The sequence below is a fragment of the Ranitomeya imitator genome, chromosome 5 (assembly GCF_032444005.1).
Source record: "Ranitomeya imitator isolate aRanImi1 chromosome 5, aRanImi1.pri, whole genome shotgun sequence".
In the NCBI taxonomy this organism is placed as follows: domain Eukaryota; kingdom Metazoa; phylum Chordata; class Amphibia; order Anura; family Dendrobatidae; genus Ranitomeya; species Ranitomeya imitator.
In genome coordinates this window covers 267,366,230-267,386,116 of record NC_091286.1, presented here as the reverse complement: position 1 = coordinate 267,386,116, position 19,887 = coordinate 267,366,230, and the positions used below count along the sequence as shown (strand labels likewise).

The following is a 19,887-nucleotide window of genomic DNA, read 5'->3' as shown; positions in this document are numbered from 1 at the left end:
CAAACACCAGATTGACACTGACTCTGACACACCCAAACCCTATACTGCAAGGTTTTTACCTAGCAACCTGTGACCTTAAGCCATATGGAAAACCTGGCCAGGAATGAAACGAACTGCACAACTACCATCCTGCAATACGTTTCAAAACACAAAAGCCCAGAGCAGGTTTTAACTCTGCCCTCGACAAATAGCTTGTCCAGGAGTAATACTTACCGTATATACTCGAGTATAAGCCAACCCAAGTATAAGCCAACCCCCCTAATTTTGCCACAAAAACTGGGAAAATGTAATGACTCAAGTATAAGCCTAGGGTGGAAAATGCAGCAGCTACCGGTAAAATTGGTACCAATAAAAGTAAAATTGAGACATCAGTAGTTTAAGTGTTTTTGAATATCCATATTGAATCAGGAGCCCCATATAATGCTCCATACAGTTCATTATGGCCCCATAATATGCTCCATATTAAAATATGCCCCATATAATGCTGCACATGGCCCCATAAGATGCTCCATACAGATATTTGCCCCATATAATGCTGCACATGGCCCCATACAGATATTTGCCTCATATAATGCTGCACATGGCCCCAAAAGATGCTCCATACAGATATTTGCCCCATATAATGCTGCACATGGCCCCATACAGATATTTGCCCCATATAATGCTGCACATGGCCCCATAAGATGCTCCATACAGATATTTGCCCCATATAATGCTGCACATGGCCCCATACAGATATTTGCCCCATATAATGCTGCACATGGCCCCATAAGATGCTCCATACAGATATTTGCCCCATATAACGCTGCACATGGCCCCATAAGATGCTCCATACAGATATTTGCCCCATATAACGCTGCACATGGCCCCATAAGATGCTCCATACAGACATTTACCCCATATGCTGTTGCTGCGATTAACAAAATAAAAAATGACATACTCACCTCTCAAGCTCCCGGCACTTGCTATATTCACCAGCTCCCCATTCCACCGCCGACCGTAGTGAGTGGTTAAATGTTACCGCTCATTACAGTAATTAATACGCGGCTCCACCCCTATGGGAGTGGAGTCAGGTCCTTATTCATTACTGTAATGAGGGGTACCATGTGACCGCTCACTACAGGAAGAAGCTGCCGGCGTCGGGGAGCCAGAGACATGCAGGGACCGCGCCAGGAGTAGGTGAGTATTTTTAGACAGCTGCCGCTCCCCTCCCCTGCCGACCCCTGGCTATGACTCGAGTATAAGCCGAATTACTTTCAGCCCAAAAAAGTGGGCTGAAAATCTTGGCTTATACTAGAGTATATACAGTACTTTTTTTCTGCATTGCAAGCACAGCTACGTGTGTGATTGAAATGCACTCCCATGGCCTCAATATACCTCCATGTGCATCCTGAGAGGAACATACAGCGACCTCTACATGTAACACCAGTCACTGCCTCACATCTATTGATAAAATGTATTTTGTTCATGGGACAACTCTTTTAAGTTTGTTTCCACACTAAAAGGTTAATTAATATATTTCATGATAAAAAACATTCTCAATTGTAGACTTTTTAAAATAATTATCAGGGTTGTCCCACGACTTTGTCCAAGTTTTAAATTTTGGCCCTCTGTGTATTTGAGTTTGACATCCCTGGTTTAGAGGGAGCACAACGTTTATGAGGGTACTCTGCTGTCAACGATGAGAACTTACCATATTCTGATGGAACTGTCATGTCAAAATATTACTTGGGAACAGGATAGCACCAATATTTATTTTTCAGTATTATTGCATTACGTATATATATTGTGTAATGGCATTAGCTCACTGTATGGCAAGGTAGCTGTTTTCATATTATTTCATTTATAAGGAAGTTTCTGATTTTTAAATTGAGTCAACAGTTAAACTAAAGCAGTAATGTTACACATATTGTGTGCTGTAATAATATTTGTAATTTCATAGAATTGACAGAGATGTGGAAGTTGAAGACTTTCAGAAATATGCAGAAAAGGTGCAGGTATCTTTATATGGCTGTCCGATTGAGGCACCACCCATTGCTCTGACCCATAAACGTGGCAAAAACTCTTCAAAAGCTAAAGGCAAACAAAAGCATAGAGTAAGTAGTACTACAAATCTACTATACATAGAATGCATGTAATATATATGGAAATATACACTTTGCCAAACACTGCACAGGAATAACCAGATTGACTGAAAATTAGTTATACAGTTCTGCTGTGGCTAGTGATTGGCTACCATGGTCACAGGTTTGTCACTTTATAAGTATTCTAAACAAAGACCATGGGGACCACAGATCCTTTGTCAGAAAGGAATTGATTGGACAGTAATTCACTATTTGAGCTCGTTCACATGACTGTATTTTCGGTCCGAGTACTTTCGATTGCATTCAAACCAATGTTATTCTAGGAGGTAGTGCAGATGAACGATGTTTTTCACTATCTGAATCTCCCTGTGAAAATTCTTGCAGCATGCACTAGTTTCTTTCATAAATTGGTTGAGACTCACTCATTAAAGTCTATGGGTGCTGGAAAAATATTGGATACCGTATGGAGCCACAGTATGGTATCCGATTTGTATAGATACATTTCAATTCTGTAACATAGGAAACTGTAAAGGGTTTTGTAAATGATTGACCCCTTCGTAACAGGAGGTATTTTCGTTTTTGTTTTTTGCTCCCCTTCTTCCCAGAGCCATAACATTTTTTATTTTTCAGTCAATATGGCCTTGTGAGGGCTTGTTTTTTGAGGGATGAACTATACACAATTGGTTTTAACATATCGCGTACTGAAAAATGGAAAAAAAATTCCAAGTGCGGTGAAATTGCAAAAAAAATTGCAATCCCACAGTTGTTTTTTGTTTTACTTTTTTACTATGTTCACTAAATACTAAAACTGACCTGCCATTCTGATTCTCCAGGTCATTACGAGTTCACAGACACCAAAAATATCAAGGTTCTTTTTTATCTAAGTGGTTAAAAAAAATCCCAAACTTTGTTACAAAAAAAAAAAGATTGCGCCAATTTTCAATACCCGTAGCATTTCTATTTTTCGTGATCTGGGTGTGGGTGAGGGCTTGTTTTTTGCGCGCTGATGTGATGTTTTTAATGATACCATTTTGGTGCAGATATGATCTTTTGATCGCCTGTTATTGCATTTGAATGCAATGTCGCAGCGACCAAAAAAAACGTAATTCTGGCATTTTGATTTTTTTCTCGCTACATCGTTTAGCGATCAGGTTAATCCCTTTTTTTAATTGATAGATCAGGTGAATCTGAATGTGGTGATACTAAATATGTGTATGTTTGATTTTGGGTTTTTTTTTATTTTGAATGGGGCGAAAGGGGGGTGATTTGAACTTTTATATTTTTTTCATTTTTTATATTTATAAAAACATTATTTTTTACTTTTGGCATGCTTCAATAGCTCTTATGGGAGACTAGAAGCTGGCATAACCCAATCGCCTCTGCTACATACAGGAGATGATCAGATCGCATGTATGTAGCAGAATTACTAACTTGCTATGCAAATTGCCTCTTCTGAGAAAAAGAGGACTTAAACTCTATACCGCTACCTGTTGGTAGTAGTGATCCTACAAGTCACAATCAACCCTTTAACGAGTCGTGCAATATGACTTAGGATAAAAGCCAAATCAGTATCTCAATTCGCAGACACGGTGTTGCTATGAGCGCCGACAATCAGGCGACGCTCATAGCAATCCGTCAATGACAACCATAGAGGTCTGCAGGAGACCCCGGGTTGTCATGCCAACCCATCGGTGATCCGCGATCACAAGACTCCGGCGCGCTTGCCAGAAGCTCGTGTTAAATGCCGCTGTCAGATTAACAGCCACGGGAGGATCGCAATTCCTCGATTCCTCCAGCAGCTGACATGTGCCAGAAAAGATGTGGGCTCACCATCGGAGTCCACATCAAAGGGAGCGTGTCCGATATCGGCGTAATATTACGCCCGATGTCAGAAAGGGGTTAATAGCTGCTGCTGTAAAAAAAACAGACTGTACATGGATGACAAGTGAGAAAACAATCATCCCATTTTTTTCTGGCTGACACACTGAATGATTTTTTCTACGCATGTGTGAGCCAACTCTTAATTTGTGTTTTAAATCCATATCTAGTTATAGGCCAAATTACACTGCCCAATTATCCACATAGAATTGTCTATCAGATTGTGGGCAACAACGGTAGTGAGACATTTGCAAAGTTTTTTTAAAGCCCATAGTAATCACTGTAAAATGAAATATCTCTCTGTAAATGTTTAGATCCTATCCTATTCATAAATAGGTCTATGTGAGTAGCAAGAGCATCACACGATTGCCTCAAACACAATCACGGATCAGTTTGATGAGATAATGTCCTATTGGTCACCGCTGTAGAGGACGCAGATGTCTTCTAGCCTTCAAAGCTTTACAAATTGACCAACGTTCTGTCAATTGGTAAAAGTGTATGGGCTGTCAGTAAAGTTGTTACTCATTTTTCACAAATATATTAACTTTCAACACTTTCTTCTTACATGATCATAGAATGGGAAACTTAAAGCAGATCCTCCACAAGGCATTGTGGGTACTAAGAACATAAAAACAGAGGAGCAACCTGAAGTTATCTCTCTATGTTCATCAACCAGTGGACCAAGGGCAGTCAGAAATACGTATCTGTATGGAGGAACAGCTAACAGTCACCATGAATTCAATCATATTCCTAAACAATTCAATCAAAAGTAAGTTTTTATCCCACATTAGACCACCACACATGTGTTGAACAAGTTGACTTCCTTATCAATTAGATCAGATCATCATTGATTTCACGTAGGCACGCGTTTAGTGCATTGGCAAGGAAAATGCTTTGTAAAATACTCTTGCTTTAGTATGCATTTTTTATGCATTTTTACTGCCTTTTTGTCCCAATTGATTTCAATGTGTGAAAACTCTGCAAAAATGCATACGAAAAGGTTCAAGTCTGCAAGGAAGAAATAAGATTTTTTCCGAAAAAGATGTTTTCACTTTGCGATGCAAAAACACGACAAAAACACAACATGTGAACAAGCCCAGAGGCAGTTGGAAAAGCATGACAGTAAGGCTACATTCACACAGTCAGTATTTCACACCAGTATTTGTAAGCCAAAACCAGAAGTGGGCCAAAAATACAGAAGTGGTGACGTGTTTCTATTATATTTTTCCTCTGATTGGTCCACTGCTGGTCTTGGTTCATAAATACTGATGTGAAATACTGACCAAATACTGAGAGTGTGAATGTGGCCTTAAATTGAGCATCACACTGGAATGTTAGGTGATGTACTCTTTCTATTTTTACTGTGTAGGGTCATACTGTATACTTTATAAGTATATGTCACATAATGTATCAGCAATTATATATGTTGAGTTTATATATAGGAGACATTGGCGTGTAAGATCATGGGGATCAATACATTCTTATTTTATATTTCTAACAGGTCTGAATTATCTTTCCGCTTTCGGACACATTCTACCCATGGAATGATCTTCTATGTCTCAGATGAGGATGAAGACAACTTTATAACTCTTTTCCTCGCAAATGGTCAACTACATTTTAAGTTTAATGTTGGCGTACAAAAGCTGTCAGTTAGGAGCCAAGAGAAATACAATGATGGCATGTGGCACACTGTAAGTCATAATCACTTGAAACGTCTATATACAGCTCTGAAATTAAGAGACCACTGCAAAATGTTCAGTTTGTCTGATTTTTCTCTTTATAGGTATATTTTTGAGTAAAATGTAAATTGTTCTTTTATTCTATAAACTTCTGACAACGTGTCTCCGAATTTCCAAGCAATACATTTTGCATTTTTTTTCTGAAAAGGAGAAATGGTCAATTTAAAAAAACACAGTGCTTTCAAACAAGTTCATAATCATTTAGAAACACCAATACTAATTTTTTAACTCAGGAAGAGTTCAGAAATCAATATTTTGTGGAATAACAATGATTTTTAATCTCCGCTTTCATGCGTCTTGGCATGCTTTCCACCAGTCTTTCACACTGCTTCTGGCACAAAAATGTAAGCAGTTCGTCTTTGTGTGATGGCTTGTGATTATCCTTCATCCTCTTGATTACATTCCAGAGGTTTTCAATGGGGTTCAGGTCTAGAGGTTGGGCTGTCCATGACAGGGTTTTGATGTGGCGGTCTCTTAATTTTTACCAGAGCTGTATAGCCTAAGTGTATTGCATCAACAACTAAAAGGAGACTTCTAAATGATGAAATGACTGGAAGTACTAAGAGTCAAGTTGGTGAAGGAGGATAACCTACAATTCAGTTTCATATGAAATTGGAATAGCAGAATCAAATGACGTAATAAGTATTATACAATAAAAGATTACACTATATGGAAGAAGGAGTAGAAAGCCATTGTTATCTGACATTTACTTAAAGGAGCTGTGGCCATATACCTTATCTTCTATCCACAGGATAGGTGATATGCACAAGATCAACTTACTAAAAATGCAGTTTTGATGTATGTTAATCTTACTAGCAAACTCTCTATTTCTCCTAGGTAATATCCATCCGTGAGATGAATAAGGGTAAACTAGTAATCGATGGTCTACGAGTGATTGAAGAAAGACTTCCTGAAGATCATGCTGTTTGGAATGTCAAGGCACCACTTTACATAGGAGGTGTAGCTCCTGAGAAAGCTATGAAGAATGTACAGGTACACTCAATATCCACTCTTAATGAAATATAATGGACTAAGCAAGATATCATAGCCCTTAGAGCAATGTGGGTCCTAACACCAGAAATGGGGACTCTCTCTTGGCTTCAGAAACCTATCCTTGAAGATTTTAATAAAGCAGCTGGCATCCATGTGTATTGCCACTCCATTTAAGTCTACAGCACTGATGAAGAGGAGCATTAGGCAGTGATAGCCATCATCATCATCATCGTATCTTGAGCATCATAGGACTTTGCATGTAGTGGCAGTGCCTTGCTTGACCAGCTGCTCAATTCAACTCATCCTGTCCACAATCTTGCAACCAGGGTCGAACACTGAACACAAGTCCCCAGTTGTGTTGATAGGTGGGGTTCCCAGCAATGGTACAGACACTGATCTAGCAGTTATCAACTGTCTGGAGTATAGGTGATAACTTTCTTCTTATGGGGGTCTTTTTACAGAGAGAGCTTTCTTTCTTTTAGCTTTCTTTAGTTTGATTGTATTATTCTTATTGCCTGATCAAAGCGTTCATTATCTGTCCTGTCATAAAGTAGTGTTCATAAAGTAGAAATATTTCTTATCTAAAATCTTCTGATAATATTAGATAAAGAGAACATTTATGTACATATGGGATTACATAATTAACCCGTTCACAACATGTGCCATATAAGTACGGGGCTGCTGGAAGTGCGTTTCATCAAAGTGAAGTAAACAACACACCCGCATTGGTAATTGGTGTGATTGGCTAATCAATATGTGATCACAGCAGCAGTTCCCAAATCTCTGTTCCAGCTCCCCCGCATACCCCCATCCACTCACCCCCAAGCCCAATTGTATTTTTGGCGCACTTGTTTTGAGCATTTTCCGTGTGCACAGTGTCCTGCACTAAGCATTCATGCTTTTCCATGGCCGCAACATTCTGATTAGTATCGCTGCTGAGAGTCTGCGCAATAGGGACTTTTTTTTTAGATATAGGTAGAGTATCAGATGTCACAATGTAAGTGACAACCGATTTTCTTTTAGGAAAAAAAGAGCTTTATAGGTAGGAAGGTAGCATTTTTTCTTTTGCAAAAAAAGAATAGTTTGTGCCAGGTAACTTCTTGACTAGTGCATTAGGGGAGTGTACATCACAGTGTTAGTGACGTCCATTTTTCTTTTGCTAGAAAAAAAGAATAGATAGCGGCAGGTAAATTTATAGCAAGTGCATTAGGGGAGCGTATGTCTCAGTGTTAGTGACGTCCATTTTTCATTTGCAAAAAGAAAGAATACTTAGCACCAGGTTAATTTATAGCTAGTGCATTAGGGGAGAGCACGGCGCAGTGGTAGTGACGTTCTTCTTTTTTTTTACAAAAAAAGAATAATTAGCACAGAGTAACTTTATAGGTAGGGCATTAGTGTAGTGAACGTCACTAATTTATTTTAATCAAACTTTATTTTTTAAATAGGCTGATTTTTCTTTTCAGTGTTTCTTCTACATTTTTCCTGTTTCCTTTTTTTTCTCTACACGGTTTTTTTATCTCTGCTTTGTATAGTAAATGGTAACCCTTACACAAGCCCCACACAATACACGTGTAAAAGCACCACTTACACACACATCCCAAGTGTTTTGAAGAATAAAATAAAAATCGTCCATTGATCAAGAAGACGCTATTCACCAGAAGAGGCATAAGCTTTTCTTGCCTCCGAATCAGTGAGGAAGATCCCACATTCCTCTATTTCTCTTCCTCCTCCTCATCTACTGAGGAGAGACACTCAGCAAGTCACCCCAAGACCCAGGCAACCCCTACAGTAATTGATCCCATATGGACTCAAGCCCCCCAAAATATCAGCCTGTTATTACAGATTTCATGGGCTGCTCAGGAATCCAATTTGATGTTACAGGCCTCACTGCAATTTACTTTTTCAATTTTTTTTCAGCAAGGAAATAATAAATCTTATGGTAGCCCAGACAAATTTGTTTGCCCATCAATTTTTTACCCCAAATCCCACATCATCATATGCCAGATGGACCCCTGTAAATGCAGCAGAAATGATGACATTTGGGGGCATTGTGCTGCATATTGGCATAGTCAGAAAACCAGAGCTTCAGCAATACTGGAGTACTGATATTCTCTACAGCAGACCAGTATTCTGTATGACCACGACTGGGACATGATTTGGAGCGATCAAAAATTTTTTGCATTATAGTGATAATGCGCATTGTCCTCCCTGAGACAAACCTATTATCGTCTATATAAAATTCGTCCAGTAATTAATCACTTCAGCAGAAAATTTAATGAGGCCTACAAACCCCAAAGGAACATATGTATAGATGAATTTCTGGTTAATTTTAAAGGAAGGATAACATTCTTACTACCTGCCCAGTAGGAGGGCCAGGTATGGAATTAAACTGTACAAGCTCAAGCTGTGTGAGAGTACTTGAGGGTACACCCACAGATTTAGGGTCTACAAATGGAAGGACACCCAGATTGACCTCGCTGAATGCGAGGCTGGAATCACACCAGTAGCTGACATTCGATACGAGAGCATTGGATGCGCTATGCTAATGACCCTTGGCTCCTGCTCTGCTGTGAGGTGAGCTGAGTTTCATGCCATTGTGCTCTGATCCTCTCTTGAAAGAATCACAAGGCAGATGAGGAGGAGACGGAGAAAGTAATTTCTCCATCTCATCCATGGCCTGAATCGGCGTATTTCGGACTGCACTAAGATGAAATCTGAGTGCAGTCTGATGTTTCACATGCACCCACAGACTTGTATGGGTGCGAGCAAGTTGAGTCTCGCTGCCGATCGTATCATTGTTCTCTCATGCAGAATCGGCATTATAAAATAATAGCAGATGTGAGCTGCCCCATAGTATAACACTGGGACGAGTGCTAGGTGATGTTTTATCATCTAGCACTTGGCTATGTTATACCGTAGCGTGACTCCGGCCTCTCTGTCAAAGGTACAATTGTATGCGGCACCATGCAAAAAAACAGAGATGCCTCCTCTAAGTCACTGATTGGGCAACTGCTGAGAAAAGGCGACAGAATAGCCCAATGTAGCGACAACATGCTGGTGATCAAATATAAGAACAAGAGATGTCCTTATGTTGACCACCGTACACCAGGACAACAGCTCTCTTGTCATTGTCTGATGTATTACAACACAAGTCCCAAAGCCAGATTGTATCCTGGACTGTGATAAGTTCATGAAGGGTGTAGATCTCTCAGATCAGATCCTCAAACCATACAGTGCCATGCAAAAAGTTAAAGTATGGCACAAAAAACTGTCCATGCACATTGTACAGATGGCTTTGTAAAATGATTTTGTGCCATTTTGATTTGCAGGCAATATGGGGACTTTCCTTCACTTTTAGGAGGTAGTCATCAAGTGCAGCAGGGTTGGTGCAGTGTGACAGACAGGCAGTGACCACAGGAAAGTTCAAAGAAAAGTCTCTTTAATGTTCAGCCTACTCACAAATGGAAAACAAAAGGTATCCTCCGTATCGCAGCCAGGAAACAAGACAGTCCGTATCAGAGACCTGTTGCCGTGGGTGACTGCACCGCTGTGTTGCGCCTTTTGGCTCCGCTTGGCTGTGTTTCTTCACACAGGCTGAAGCCACCTGCTCTGCTGTTTTTAAATTAAGACTGACACAACCAACCCCTTTGCTGCACGTTTTTTTGGCAATGTGGACAAGTGCCAAATCCTGCTGGAGAATTAAATTTCCATCTCCATCACTGTGTCAAGCCACTCATGACCAATAGACAACGCCAGAAGTGTCTTACCTGGGCCTAGGAGAAAAAGAACTGGACTGCTGCTCGGTGGTCCAAGGTGTTTTCAGATGAAAGTAAGTTTTGCATTTCATTTGGAAATCAGGATCCCAGAGTCTGGAGGAAGAGCAGAGAGGCACACAATCCAAGCTGCTTGAGGTCTATAGTGAAGTTTCTACAAACCGTGACGGCTTGGGGAGCCATGTCATCTGCTGGTGTAGGTCCATTGTGTTTCATTAAGACCAAAGTCAATGCAGCTGTCTACCAGGAAATTTTAAAGCACTTCATGCTTCCCTCTGCCGACAAGCTTTTTGGAGATGGAATTTTCATTCTCCAGCAGGACTTAGCACCTGTCCACAATGCCAAAAGTACTAATGCCTGGTTTAAAAATAACAGTATTACTGTGCTCGATTGGCCAGCAAACTCGCCTGACCTTAACTCTATAGAGGATCTATGGGGTATTGTCAAGAGGAAGATAAGAGACACCAGTCCCAACAATGCAGAAGAGCTGAAGGCTGCTATCAAAGTAATCTGGGCTTGCATAACACCTCAGCAGTGCCACAGTGTCATGGGGCTACCGCGACAGAGAGGTGCCAGAGAACCGCAGTGCTCTGGGCCTCGTTCACACACAGTGAACAGAAGCTCTTCACCTATATTCTGACCTGGCTGCTTTGTGCCAGCAGTGCAGGAGTTAACCTTATTGCTGAGAGCTGGGTCTCTCTCAGCTGAAGTGGATTTTGTAATCTGATCCTCTATATAGACCCAGACCTGACTTCAGCTATTGTCAGTGATCAGTTCTACTGCCTGGCTTGGAGGTTGAAGAAGCGTAGTGTTGGTGTTGGAGGTTTATTTACAGAGATTGGTGTCTGCGGTTTTGGTTGCATGTTTAACCTGTTTTCCTTCCTAGTTTATTCCTTCTCTTCCCTTCTCTGTGTTTCCTCTGTGGTTGTGTGAGCATTTGGTGAGTTTGAGACTTTTAGTTACCTTGTCTGTATACCCTGTTATTTGTTGTATTATTACACTGGTGCAGTCCACCTCCTTTGGGGGGAGAGGGGGCCACTGATAGGGCCTGCACAGGAGACAAGGATACGCTGGCGGCTCGGGCCTCCTAACCATCATAGGTACCCCCGAGATAAAGGAAAGCCAGGGCCCCATTAAAGTGGTAGGGACAGGTGCGGGTCCCAGTACGCCGTCCTGCCCCTTTAACGCCGCTTACGGCGTGACACACAGGCTGATCGCCTCCATGCCACGTTGCATTGATGCAGTAATTGATGCAAAAGGAGCCCTGACCATGCATTGGCTGAACATACATTTCAGTAAGCCAACATTTCAAATTTTAAAATCATTTTTCAAGCTAGTGTTATAAAGTATTGTAATTTAGGCTACGTTCACACTAGCGTTCGGCTAGTGTGCGTCGCGCTAGCGTCGGGCGACGCAGCGGCGACGCACGCGTCATGCGCCCCTATGTTTAACATGGGGGACGCATGCGTTTTTGCTTGTTGCGTTTTCCGACACGTGCGTCTTTTTTTACGCTAGCGTCGGACCAAGAAAACGCAACAAGTTGCATTTTTCTTGCGTCCGATTTTCGTCAAAAAACGACACACGCGTCGAAAAACGCAGCGTTTTTGCGTGCGTTTGCACGCGGTTTTCGGTGCGTCGCCGACGCAGCGGCGCACAACGCTAGTGTGAACGTAGCCTTACTGAGATGACTTTTGGGTTTTCATTGGCTGTAAGCCATAATCCTCAACATTAAAAGAAATAAACACTTGAAATAGATCACTCTGTTTGTAATGACTCTATATAATATATGAGTTTCCCTTTTTGTTTTGAACAACTGAAATACATTAACTTTTTGATGATACTCTAATTTTGTGAGAAGCAGCTGTATATCACCACATTATAAATTCATATACTAGTAAAACCAAAAGCATTATAATCATTAATAAACCTATGCCTCTAGATAAATTCCTTGAGGGGTGTAGTTTCTAAAATGAGGTCGCTTGTGGGGATTTTCACTGTAGAGGCACATTAGGGGCTTTCCAAATACAACATGGTGCATGCAGACCATTCCATCGAAGTCTGCATGTCAAACAGTTACTACATCCTTTCCGAGCCCTGCCGTGCGCCCAAACAGTAGTTTTCTCACCACATATAGGGTATCAGCATACTCAGGAGAAACTGCACAATAATTATTGGGTTTCCATTACCTTCTGTTACCTTTGTGAAAATAAAAAAATTGGGGCTAGAAGAACATTCTTGTGGAAAAGATTTTATGTTGTTTTTTTTATTTTCACGGCTCAATGTTATAAATTTCTTTGAAGCACCTGGGGTTTCAAGGTGCTCACCACACATCTAGATAAATTCAGTGGGGAGTCTAGTTTCCTGAAAGGGTAATTTGTGGAGTGTTTCCACTGTTTAGAAACATCAGTGGTTCTCCAAACGCGACATGACGTCTGCTCTCAATTCCAGCCAATTTTGCATCCAAAAAGTAAAATGGTGCTCCTTTCTTTCCGAGTCCTGCCATGCGCCCAAACCATAGTTTTCCCCTACATATGGGTATCGTCGTACTCAGGAGAAATTGCACAAACAATTTTTGGCGTCCATTTTCTCCTGATAACCTTATAAAAATAACAACATTGGGCCTAAAGTAAAATTTTTGTGAAAAAAATAAAATAATTTTTTTCCTTCCACATTGCATTAATTCCTCTGAAGCACCTAAAGGATTAATAAACTTCTTGAATCTGTTTTTTAGGACTTTGAGGGGTGCAGCTTTTAGAATAGTGTCACTTTGGGATATTTTCTGTTTTATAGGCCCCTCAAAGTCACATCAAATATGATGTGTTCCCTAAAACAAATGTTTTTTTTAATTTTGGGGGGAGAAATTGCTGATTAACGTTTAAGCCCTCTAACTTCCTAGCAAAAAAAAATATTTTTCAAATTACTTGGATGTGTTGGAGCATCCCTGATGTATTACCTCATAAATTGACAGTGGTCAGAAAAAAATGCCCTGGTCAGGAATGTGAAAACAAACTTTGGGGTAAAGAGGTTAATCTGCAGACACCTAGAGTATAAAAATGGTGTAAAATCAGGTATGCAATAGGATTATTTTCCTACATTTTTCTAGTTTATAATATAAAATGGTGCTTGACAGTTTGTGCTACAATAATAGAAACAAAAAAAAAATTAAACATAAAATGCTTTTAATGAAAAGTATATGGAACTTTGGGGGAAAATATTTTGATTGATATGATATTAGTTTAAATTATATGTATTAATTTATATGCTTAGAGCTGCAAATAATTGCATATGTTTGATTCTTCCTTTAGATTGATTCAGTGTACAGTTTCAATGGATGCCTTGGAGATCTGCAGCTGAATGGGCACTCTGCACCTGCTCCATCTCAGACATTTAGTGTGACCCCTTGTTTTGAAGGCCCTATGGAATCCGGAACCTATATTTCTGCAGAAGGAGGATATGTAATTTTAGGTAATGACCTGATGAATTGAAACATTGTTCTACAGCATTCAGGCCCTGCCTGGTCTGTTTTTACAAAAGCTTTTATTTAAAGGGAACCTGTCACCAGTTTTGTCCTATGTCAACTAAAATTATGTCCTTAATCAGTTCCTGTGCTGCAGTCCATCAATGGTATATAGCCCCCTGTATACCACCCAAAAAACCTTTTGAAGTTCTCCGGTACTGTATGTTAATCCTGTCGGTCTGGTCTGATGGGCATGGTTTCTGCAGTCTCCATCTCTCCTCCTGGCTGCTGTAAATCATAACGGCGCTTGCGCACTTATGTTTTCGGCTCTGCCCACGATAGGGGCAGAGGATCACTATCAGTAGCCGGGAGGAGGGATAGAGAAGCTGGGAGGAGGGATGAGACTGCAGAAACCATGACCATCAGACCAGACCGACAGGATTAACATACAGTTCAGAAGAACTTCAAAAGGTTTTTTTGATGGTATACAGGAGGAGTCAAGGGGTCATATAACCATTGATGGACTGCAGCACAGGCTCTGATAAAGATCATAGCTTTATTTGACACAGGACAAAACTGGTAACAGGTTAGTCAATGCAGCAAAGCACACCAGCCTGTACTGACATATGATCCCACCAAAGGCAGTTTAACATGAACACCAGAACTGCAAAAAAAACCCTAAAAAAGCAGCAGAAAACATCATAAAAATAACCTTCTTCCGACAGAGCACAGCATGACTAGTCATTGTAGAGTGACTAGAAGTTGCTCTACTATTGGAAGCAGATACTGTGACATATATTACACCTGGGAATGATGTGCAAATAGTCTGTTCAGAGAGGAAGAGTTGGAGGCTACTGGCAACTACTACAATTTATAATCCAAAAACAAAGTCCTAAATTGCCATGCAACGCAATCGGACTAAATACACAATGTCCTGTAATATTTAGTTCAATCATTTTTATTAATAATTCACATAATAGAATTAACAACGGTACATAATACCCAAGAGAATAACCTCCAAATGTAATGGAGCGGATTTATTCACATAACATCAAAACCTATATGAAAAATCAAAGAGGAAACTCTCCTTCAGGCCCTGGGATCCATAGGGATGTGTAAAATAAAGAATTAAAATAAAAAATATTGATATGCTCACCTCTCCGGCGGCCCCTGGACATCACGCTGGTAACCGGCCGGCTTCTTTGTTTAAAATGAGCGCCTTCAGGACCTGCGAATGACGTCGCGGCTTCTGATTGGTCGCGTGCCGCCCATGTGACCGGCACGCGACCAATCAGAAGCCGCGACGTCATTCGCAGGTCCTTAATTCCTAGAATTAGGAGTTTTGTGAATGAGAATGACGTCGCGGCTTCTGATTGGTCGCGTGCCGGTCACATGGTCCTGAAGGCGCTCATTTTAAACAAAGAAGCCGGCCGGTTACCAGCGTGATGTCCAGGGGCCGCCGGAGAGGTGAGCATATCAATATTTTTTATTTTAATTCTTTATTTTACACATCCCTATTGATCCGATACCGATACCCGATACCACAAAAGTATCGGATCTCGGTATCGGAATTCCGATACCGCAAGTATCGGCCGATACCCGATACTTGCGGTATCGGAATGCTCAACACTACTTGTCACCCAAAAGGGAATAACGTACATATGCTCACTATCAAGATCCTGTCAGCACCGGCAAACTGCCACGGCTGAGCAGGGTGACTCACCCACACGGAGTGAGAGCCCGGGGTCAGATGCTGCAGGCAAAGCTCAGGCAGACGGGACCTGAGCAGCGTGGTGAGAGGGGACATGGAGGGTAGCCAGAAGCAGAAGGAATGGCGATTAGGTGACCACCGGGGGGGTGAGGCTTAGCGTCCTGCTGCTGGAGATGAGTGCAGGATGCTACAGGGACCCTGGAGTAGAGGATAGGGGAACTCAGGTCAGACAAATAGGGGTCATACACGGAGAGAGCAGCGCGGTACAGGAGGGGCGAGCAGAGAACAGTCAGACCGTGGGCAAGGAGTCATACACGGAGATAGCAGCGCAGTACAGGAGGGGCGAGCAGAACTCTTAATGGGGACAGAGCCAGATCAGAACCAGACAAGCATAAAATAGCACAGGCAAAGGCACAACAGGGTCACACACACTCGGCCAAGGGTCAAAGTATAAGCGACTAGGAATGACCCCACAATGAGGCTATCAGAAGCCTCCCAGAATCCCAGAGTGAGGCCATCCAGATCAACCTCTGAACTACCTAATCCCACAAACTAAGCAGATCATGACACGCACTCACTGTAATGTATTTTTTGTTTTCTAGCGGAATCCTTCGATACCAGTGTAAAATTCGAATTTGTAGTCGAAGTTCGTCCAAGGAGCAACTCTGGTATTTTATTCCACATCCAAAATACACATGGAGAATACCTAAACCTGCACATGAAGGATGGACAGGTATTGAAATATAACACAACGGAAAGCTGCTTGCTATATCAAATTTTACAGCTCACATAATATATTTTATTACTTATATTTCATCATAGGTTGTAGTCAAAGTGAAGTTTAGCAATAAAGAGTTCTCTACACATGTTGTTCCGAAGCAGAGTCTCTGTGATGGACAGTGGCACAGAATTGCAGGTTTGTAAAATGTCACATTTTTATCCCACACTTCCAGCTTCCTGCTTGCCGGTAGGCGGTCCGCTCCTAATTGACCGTTTGGACCATTGGCATCATTAACCCGAACAATGCTCTTTCCAATGCTGAAAGCAGATCCAGCCAGCTGCATAGCAGTGCTTACAAGCTCCATAGAAAAGAGTTTGTAAGCACTCCAGAATTGGTTGGTAATCTAGGCTATAAGCAGTACAAAAAATTAAAAAACACTCCATTCTTGAGAATGCAATGTAACTCGATTTTACAAGCACTTTTTAATTTACACATTTAATATGTAACATAGCTTTTCTATAAGATATCATCATTACTATAATTTAAGTGTGCATTATCAATATACAGTGGCATGTAAAAGTTATTGTGAACAGTTAAACAAGTTGAAGTTGAAATGATCTCTAAAAGGCCTAAAGTTAAAGGTGACACATTTCCTTTCTATTAGGGGGAATATATATATATATTTTCATATTTTACATTTGAAAAATTACAAAAAGGAAAATGGGCTGATGCAAAATTTTGAACACTTTGCTTGGGTAGTACTTAGTAACACCCCCCTTTCCCCCTTTGAAAGTATCACAACTTGTAAGTGCTTTTTGTAGCCAGCAAAAAGTCTTTCAATTCTTCTTTGAAGGATTTCCATCCATTCTCCCTTGGTAAATTCTTCCAGTTCTTTTCGATTCCTGGGTCATATTGCATGCACTGCTATTTTGAGGTTGAGCCACAGATTTTCAATGATCAGATCAAGGGACTAGGTGGGCCATTGTAAAATCTTCAGCAAGCGCCTTTTGACGTAGTCTATTGTGGATTTTGATGTGTGTTTAGGATCATTATCCATTTTTAGAAGCCATCCTCTTTTCAACATCAGCTTTTTTACAGATATTGTTATGTTTGCATCAAGAATTTACTGACATTTCATTGAATTCATTCTTCCCTCTATCCATGAAATGTTCCCTGTGCCATTGGCTGCAACACAACCCCAACGTATGATTGATCCACCCCATGCTTTGATCATTGTGGCCAAAGAATTCTACTTTAACCTCATCGGTCCACAGGATTGGTTTCCAAAATGCATCAGGCTTGTTTAGATATTCCAGTGTATACTTCTGATGCTGAATTTTATGGTGAGGACGCAGGAGGGGTTTTCTTCCATGAAGTCCATATTTGTGCAGGTGTCTCTGAACAGTAGAAGAATGTACCACATCTCCAGAGTCTGCTAAATCTTTCTGACAGTCTTTTGCAGTCAAGTGGGGGGGGGAGGGGGAGGCTGATTTGCCTCTCTAGAAATCCTATGAGCAGCAGTCACTGAAATTTTGCTTGAGCTTCCAGACCTTATCTTGACCTCCAATTGCTAAATACTTTTTGAACTGAGGAAAGGGCTACTTGAAAACGCTTTGCTATCTTCTTATAGCCTTCTCCTGCTTTGTGGGCCTCCACTATTTTCAATTTTTAGTGCTAGGCAGCTGCTGTTTTTTCACACAAAGTTAGAAGACGCTGGGTTTTTAGAAAGCTGGGAAATTTGCATTACCTGGCCTTTCCTAATGATGATAGTGAGTAAGCCTTAACCCTAACAGGCTAATTAAGGTCTGAAACCTTGGTCAAAGTTATGAGTACACAAATTTCCAAGGGTGCCCAAACTTTTGGATAAGCCCGTTTTCCTTTTTGTAGTTTTTAATATATAACAGATGAAAATATATATTTTTGGCCTAAAATACAAAAGAAATGTGTCTGTGTCATCTTTAACTTGCCTAACTGTTCACATTAACAGTAATTTTGACCAGGGGTGGCCAAACTTTTACATGCCACTGTACCTATTTATTTTCATATACAAATTAAGATGAAAATCATTAAACTATAACAGATACATTTAAAGGGCATCACCACTTAAAATTACACCATGAGTGTCACCAGGAGCAAACACATTATGGGAATCCATATAGAATAAATCATGAGAAACATTCTTACCAACATTTTCAATCCAAAATGTAGGACAGTTAAGCCTGATCTCTAGGATCAATTAGCAATAACCTCAAACCACCCACTTATGGGTGTAATTTTGCTAAACCATGCCTTTTTTCATGGACCGGTTCACAGAAGTCTCTCGGCAAGTACACTCATGTTTCATGCATCACCCAAGATTTTAGGATGAGGTTTCATCTCATATATGTCGCTCCCACACCCAACAATGGCATGAACATAATCCTAGTTTACCTCCTCAATGGTGGCGAACACTGTAGTGCATGTAGATAACGGGATAGGTTGATGTGTAAAGTATTCAACTGAGTTGGGACCTCATATAGCAGCTTCTATGAAATGCATAAGCTTGATATCAGGTTATGTGAGGGTTAGGGGTGTGTAATCCCATATAGCATATCTATTATATAATGTGTCTTTCATTCAGATTTTCTGCTTGCAGAAAAATGACATTTAAAAAAAATCATAAAATGTACTATAATTTATATATATATGATTTATAATAATTTGAAATAATTACTAATCTCCACATGTATTCTTACAGTTATCAGGGATGGAAATGTGGTGCAACTGGATGTGGATTCAGAGATAAACCATGTTGTCGGCCCCCTGAATAGAAAGCTAGTCAATCTGAAAGAGCCTATATTTGTTGGAGGTGTACCAGGTATAGATGTTCACATAAAGTCTCACTTTATGTTCACCATGGATAGTTCCTGATGTTATTCTATTTTATCCCACATTTTTAGATCCTTTGCTTGCACCAAGTGTGACCCCAAGAAATTCCTTCACTGGCTGTATCCGCAACTTTGTGATAGACAAGAGACCAGTGAGCTTCAGTAAAGCATCCTTTGTCAACGGGGCAGTCAGCATCAACACTTGTCCTTCATTCTAAGTCATTGTGTACAATAAAATATTGGTTGTTCTTACTTTAGATTGTTTTACTGCAATTCAATGAGAAAAACAAAGTTATAAAAGATAATAAAATACCACACGCTATAAAGTATAATAACTTATTACGAGCATATGTCAATTCTGCAACTGGAGGGAAATCTATTAGGTATAACAGCTGCATAGAATATGTGTTACCAGATTATTAGATGTTTAGTAATCCTCAAAAAATATAATATGCATTATATCTTGTAATAATACATGTAAGAAAAAAAAATAGTTCCCTTTTGGACTGCTATCTAATAAGGGACAGAAAACAATTTAAGAGCTGCGCTTATTTATTAACCCTTGTCAGCAGCAGACATCCATGTAACGCCTGTTAGTGTTTCTCTGGTTTCCTTGACATGTTAAGCTTCTTGGATGCATGCGACGGGGCACTCAGCTGGATAT

General features: G+C 40.5%; 1 protein-coding gene across 2 annotated transcripts in view; it reads left to right on the top strand.

Annotated features, from left to right (window-relative positions):
- The window catches only part of LAMA4 (laminin subunit alpha 4), a 188,765-nt gene extending 169,149 nt beyond the window's left edge, over window positions 1-19,616 (top strand). The window contains exons 32-41 of one of the 2 annotated variants that reach the window (XM_069726155.1): window positions 1,943-2,096; window positions 4,538-4,731; window positions 5,464-5,653; window positions 6,539-6,694; window positions 13,773-13,932; window positions 16,238-16,368; window positions 16,458-16,551; window positions 19,094-19,213; window positions 19,296-19,463; window positions 19,512-19,616. In XM_069726155.1, the coding sequence (XP_069582256.1) occupies window positions 1,943-2,096; window positions 4,538-4,731; window positions 5,464-5,653; window positions 6,539-6,694; window positions 13,773-13,932; window positions 16,238-16,368; window positions 16,458-16,551; window positions 19,094-19,213; window positions 19,296-19,441 (1,345 nt within the window). In that variant the 3' untranslated portion in view covers window positions 19,442-19,463; window positions 19,512-19,616. Of the gene's footprint in view, window positions 1-1,942; window positions 2,097-4,537; window positions 4,732-5,463; window positions 5,654-6,538; window positions 6,695-13,772; window positions 13,933-16,237; window positions 16,369-16,457; window positions 16,552-19,093; window positions 19,214-19,295; window positions 19,481-19,511 lie in introns of those variants that run through there. The other variant, XM_069726154.1, reaches the window with a different exon arrangement.
- The last annotated feature ends 271 nt before the right edge of the window (window positions 19,617-19,887 follow it).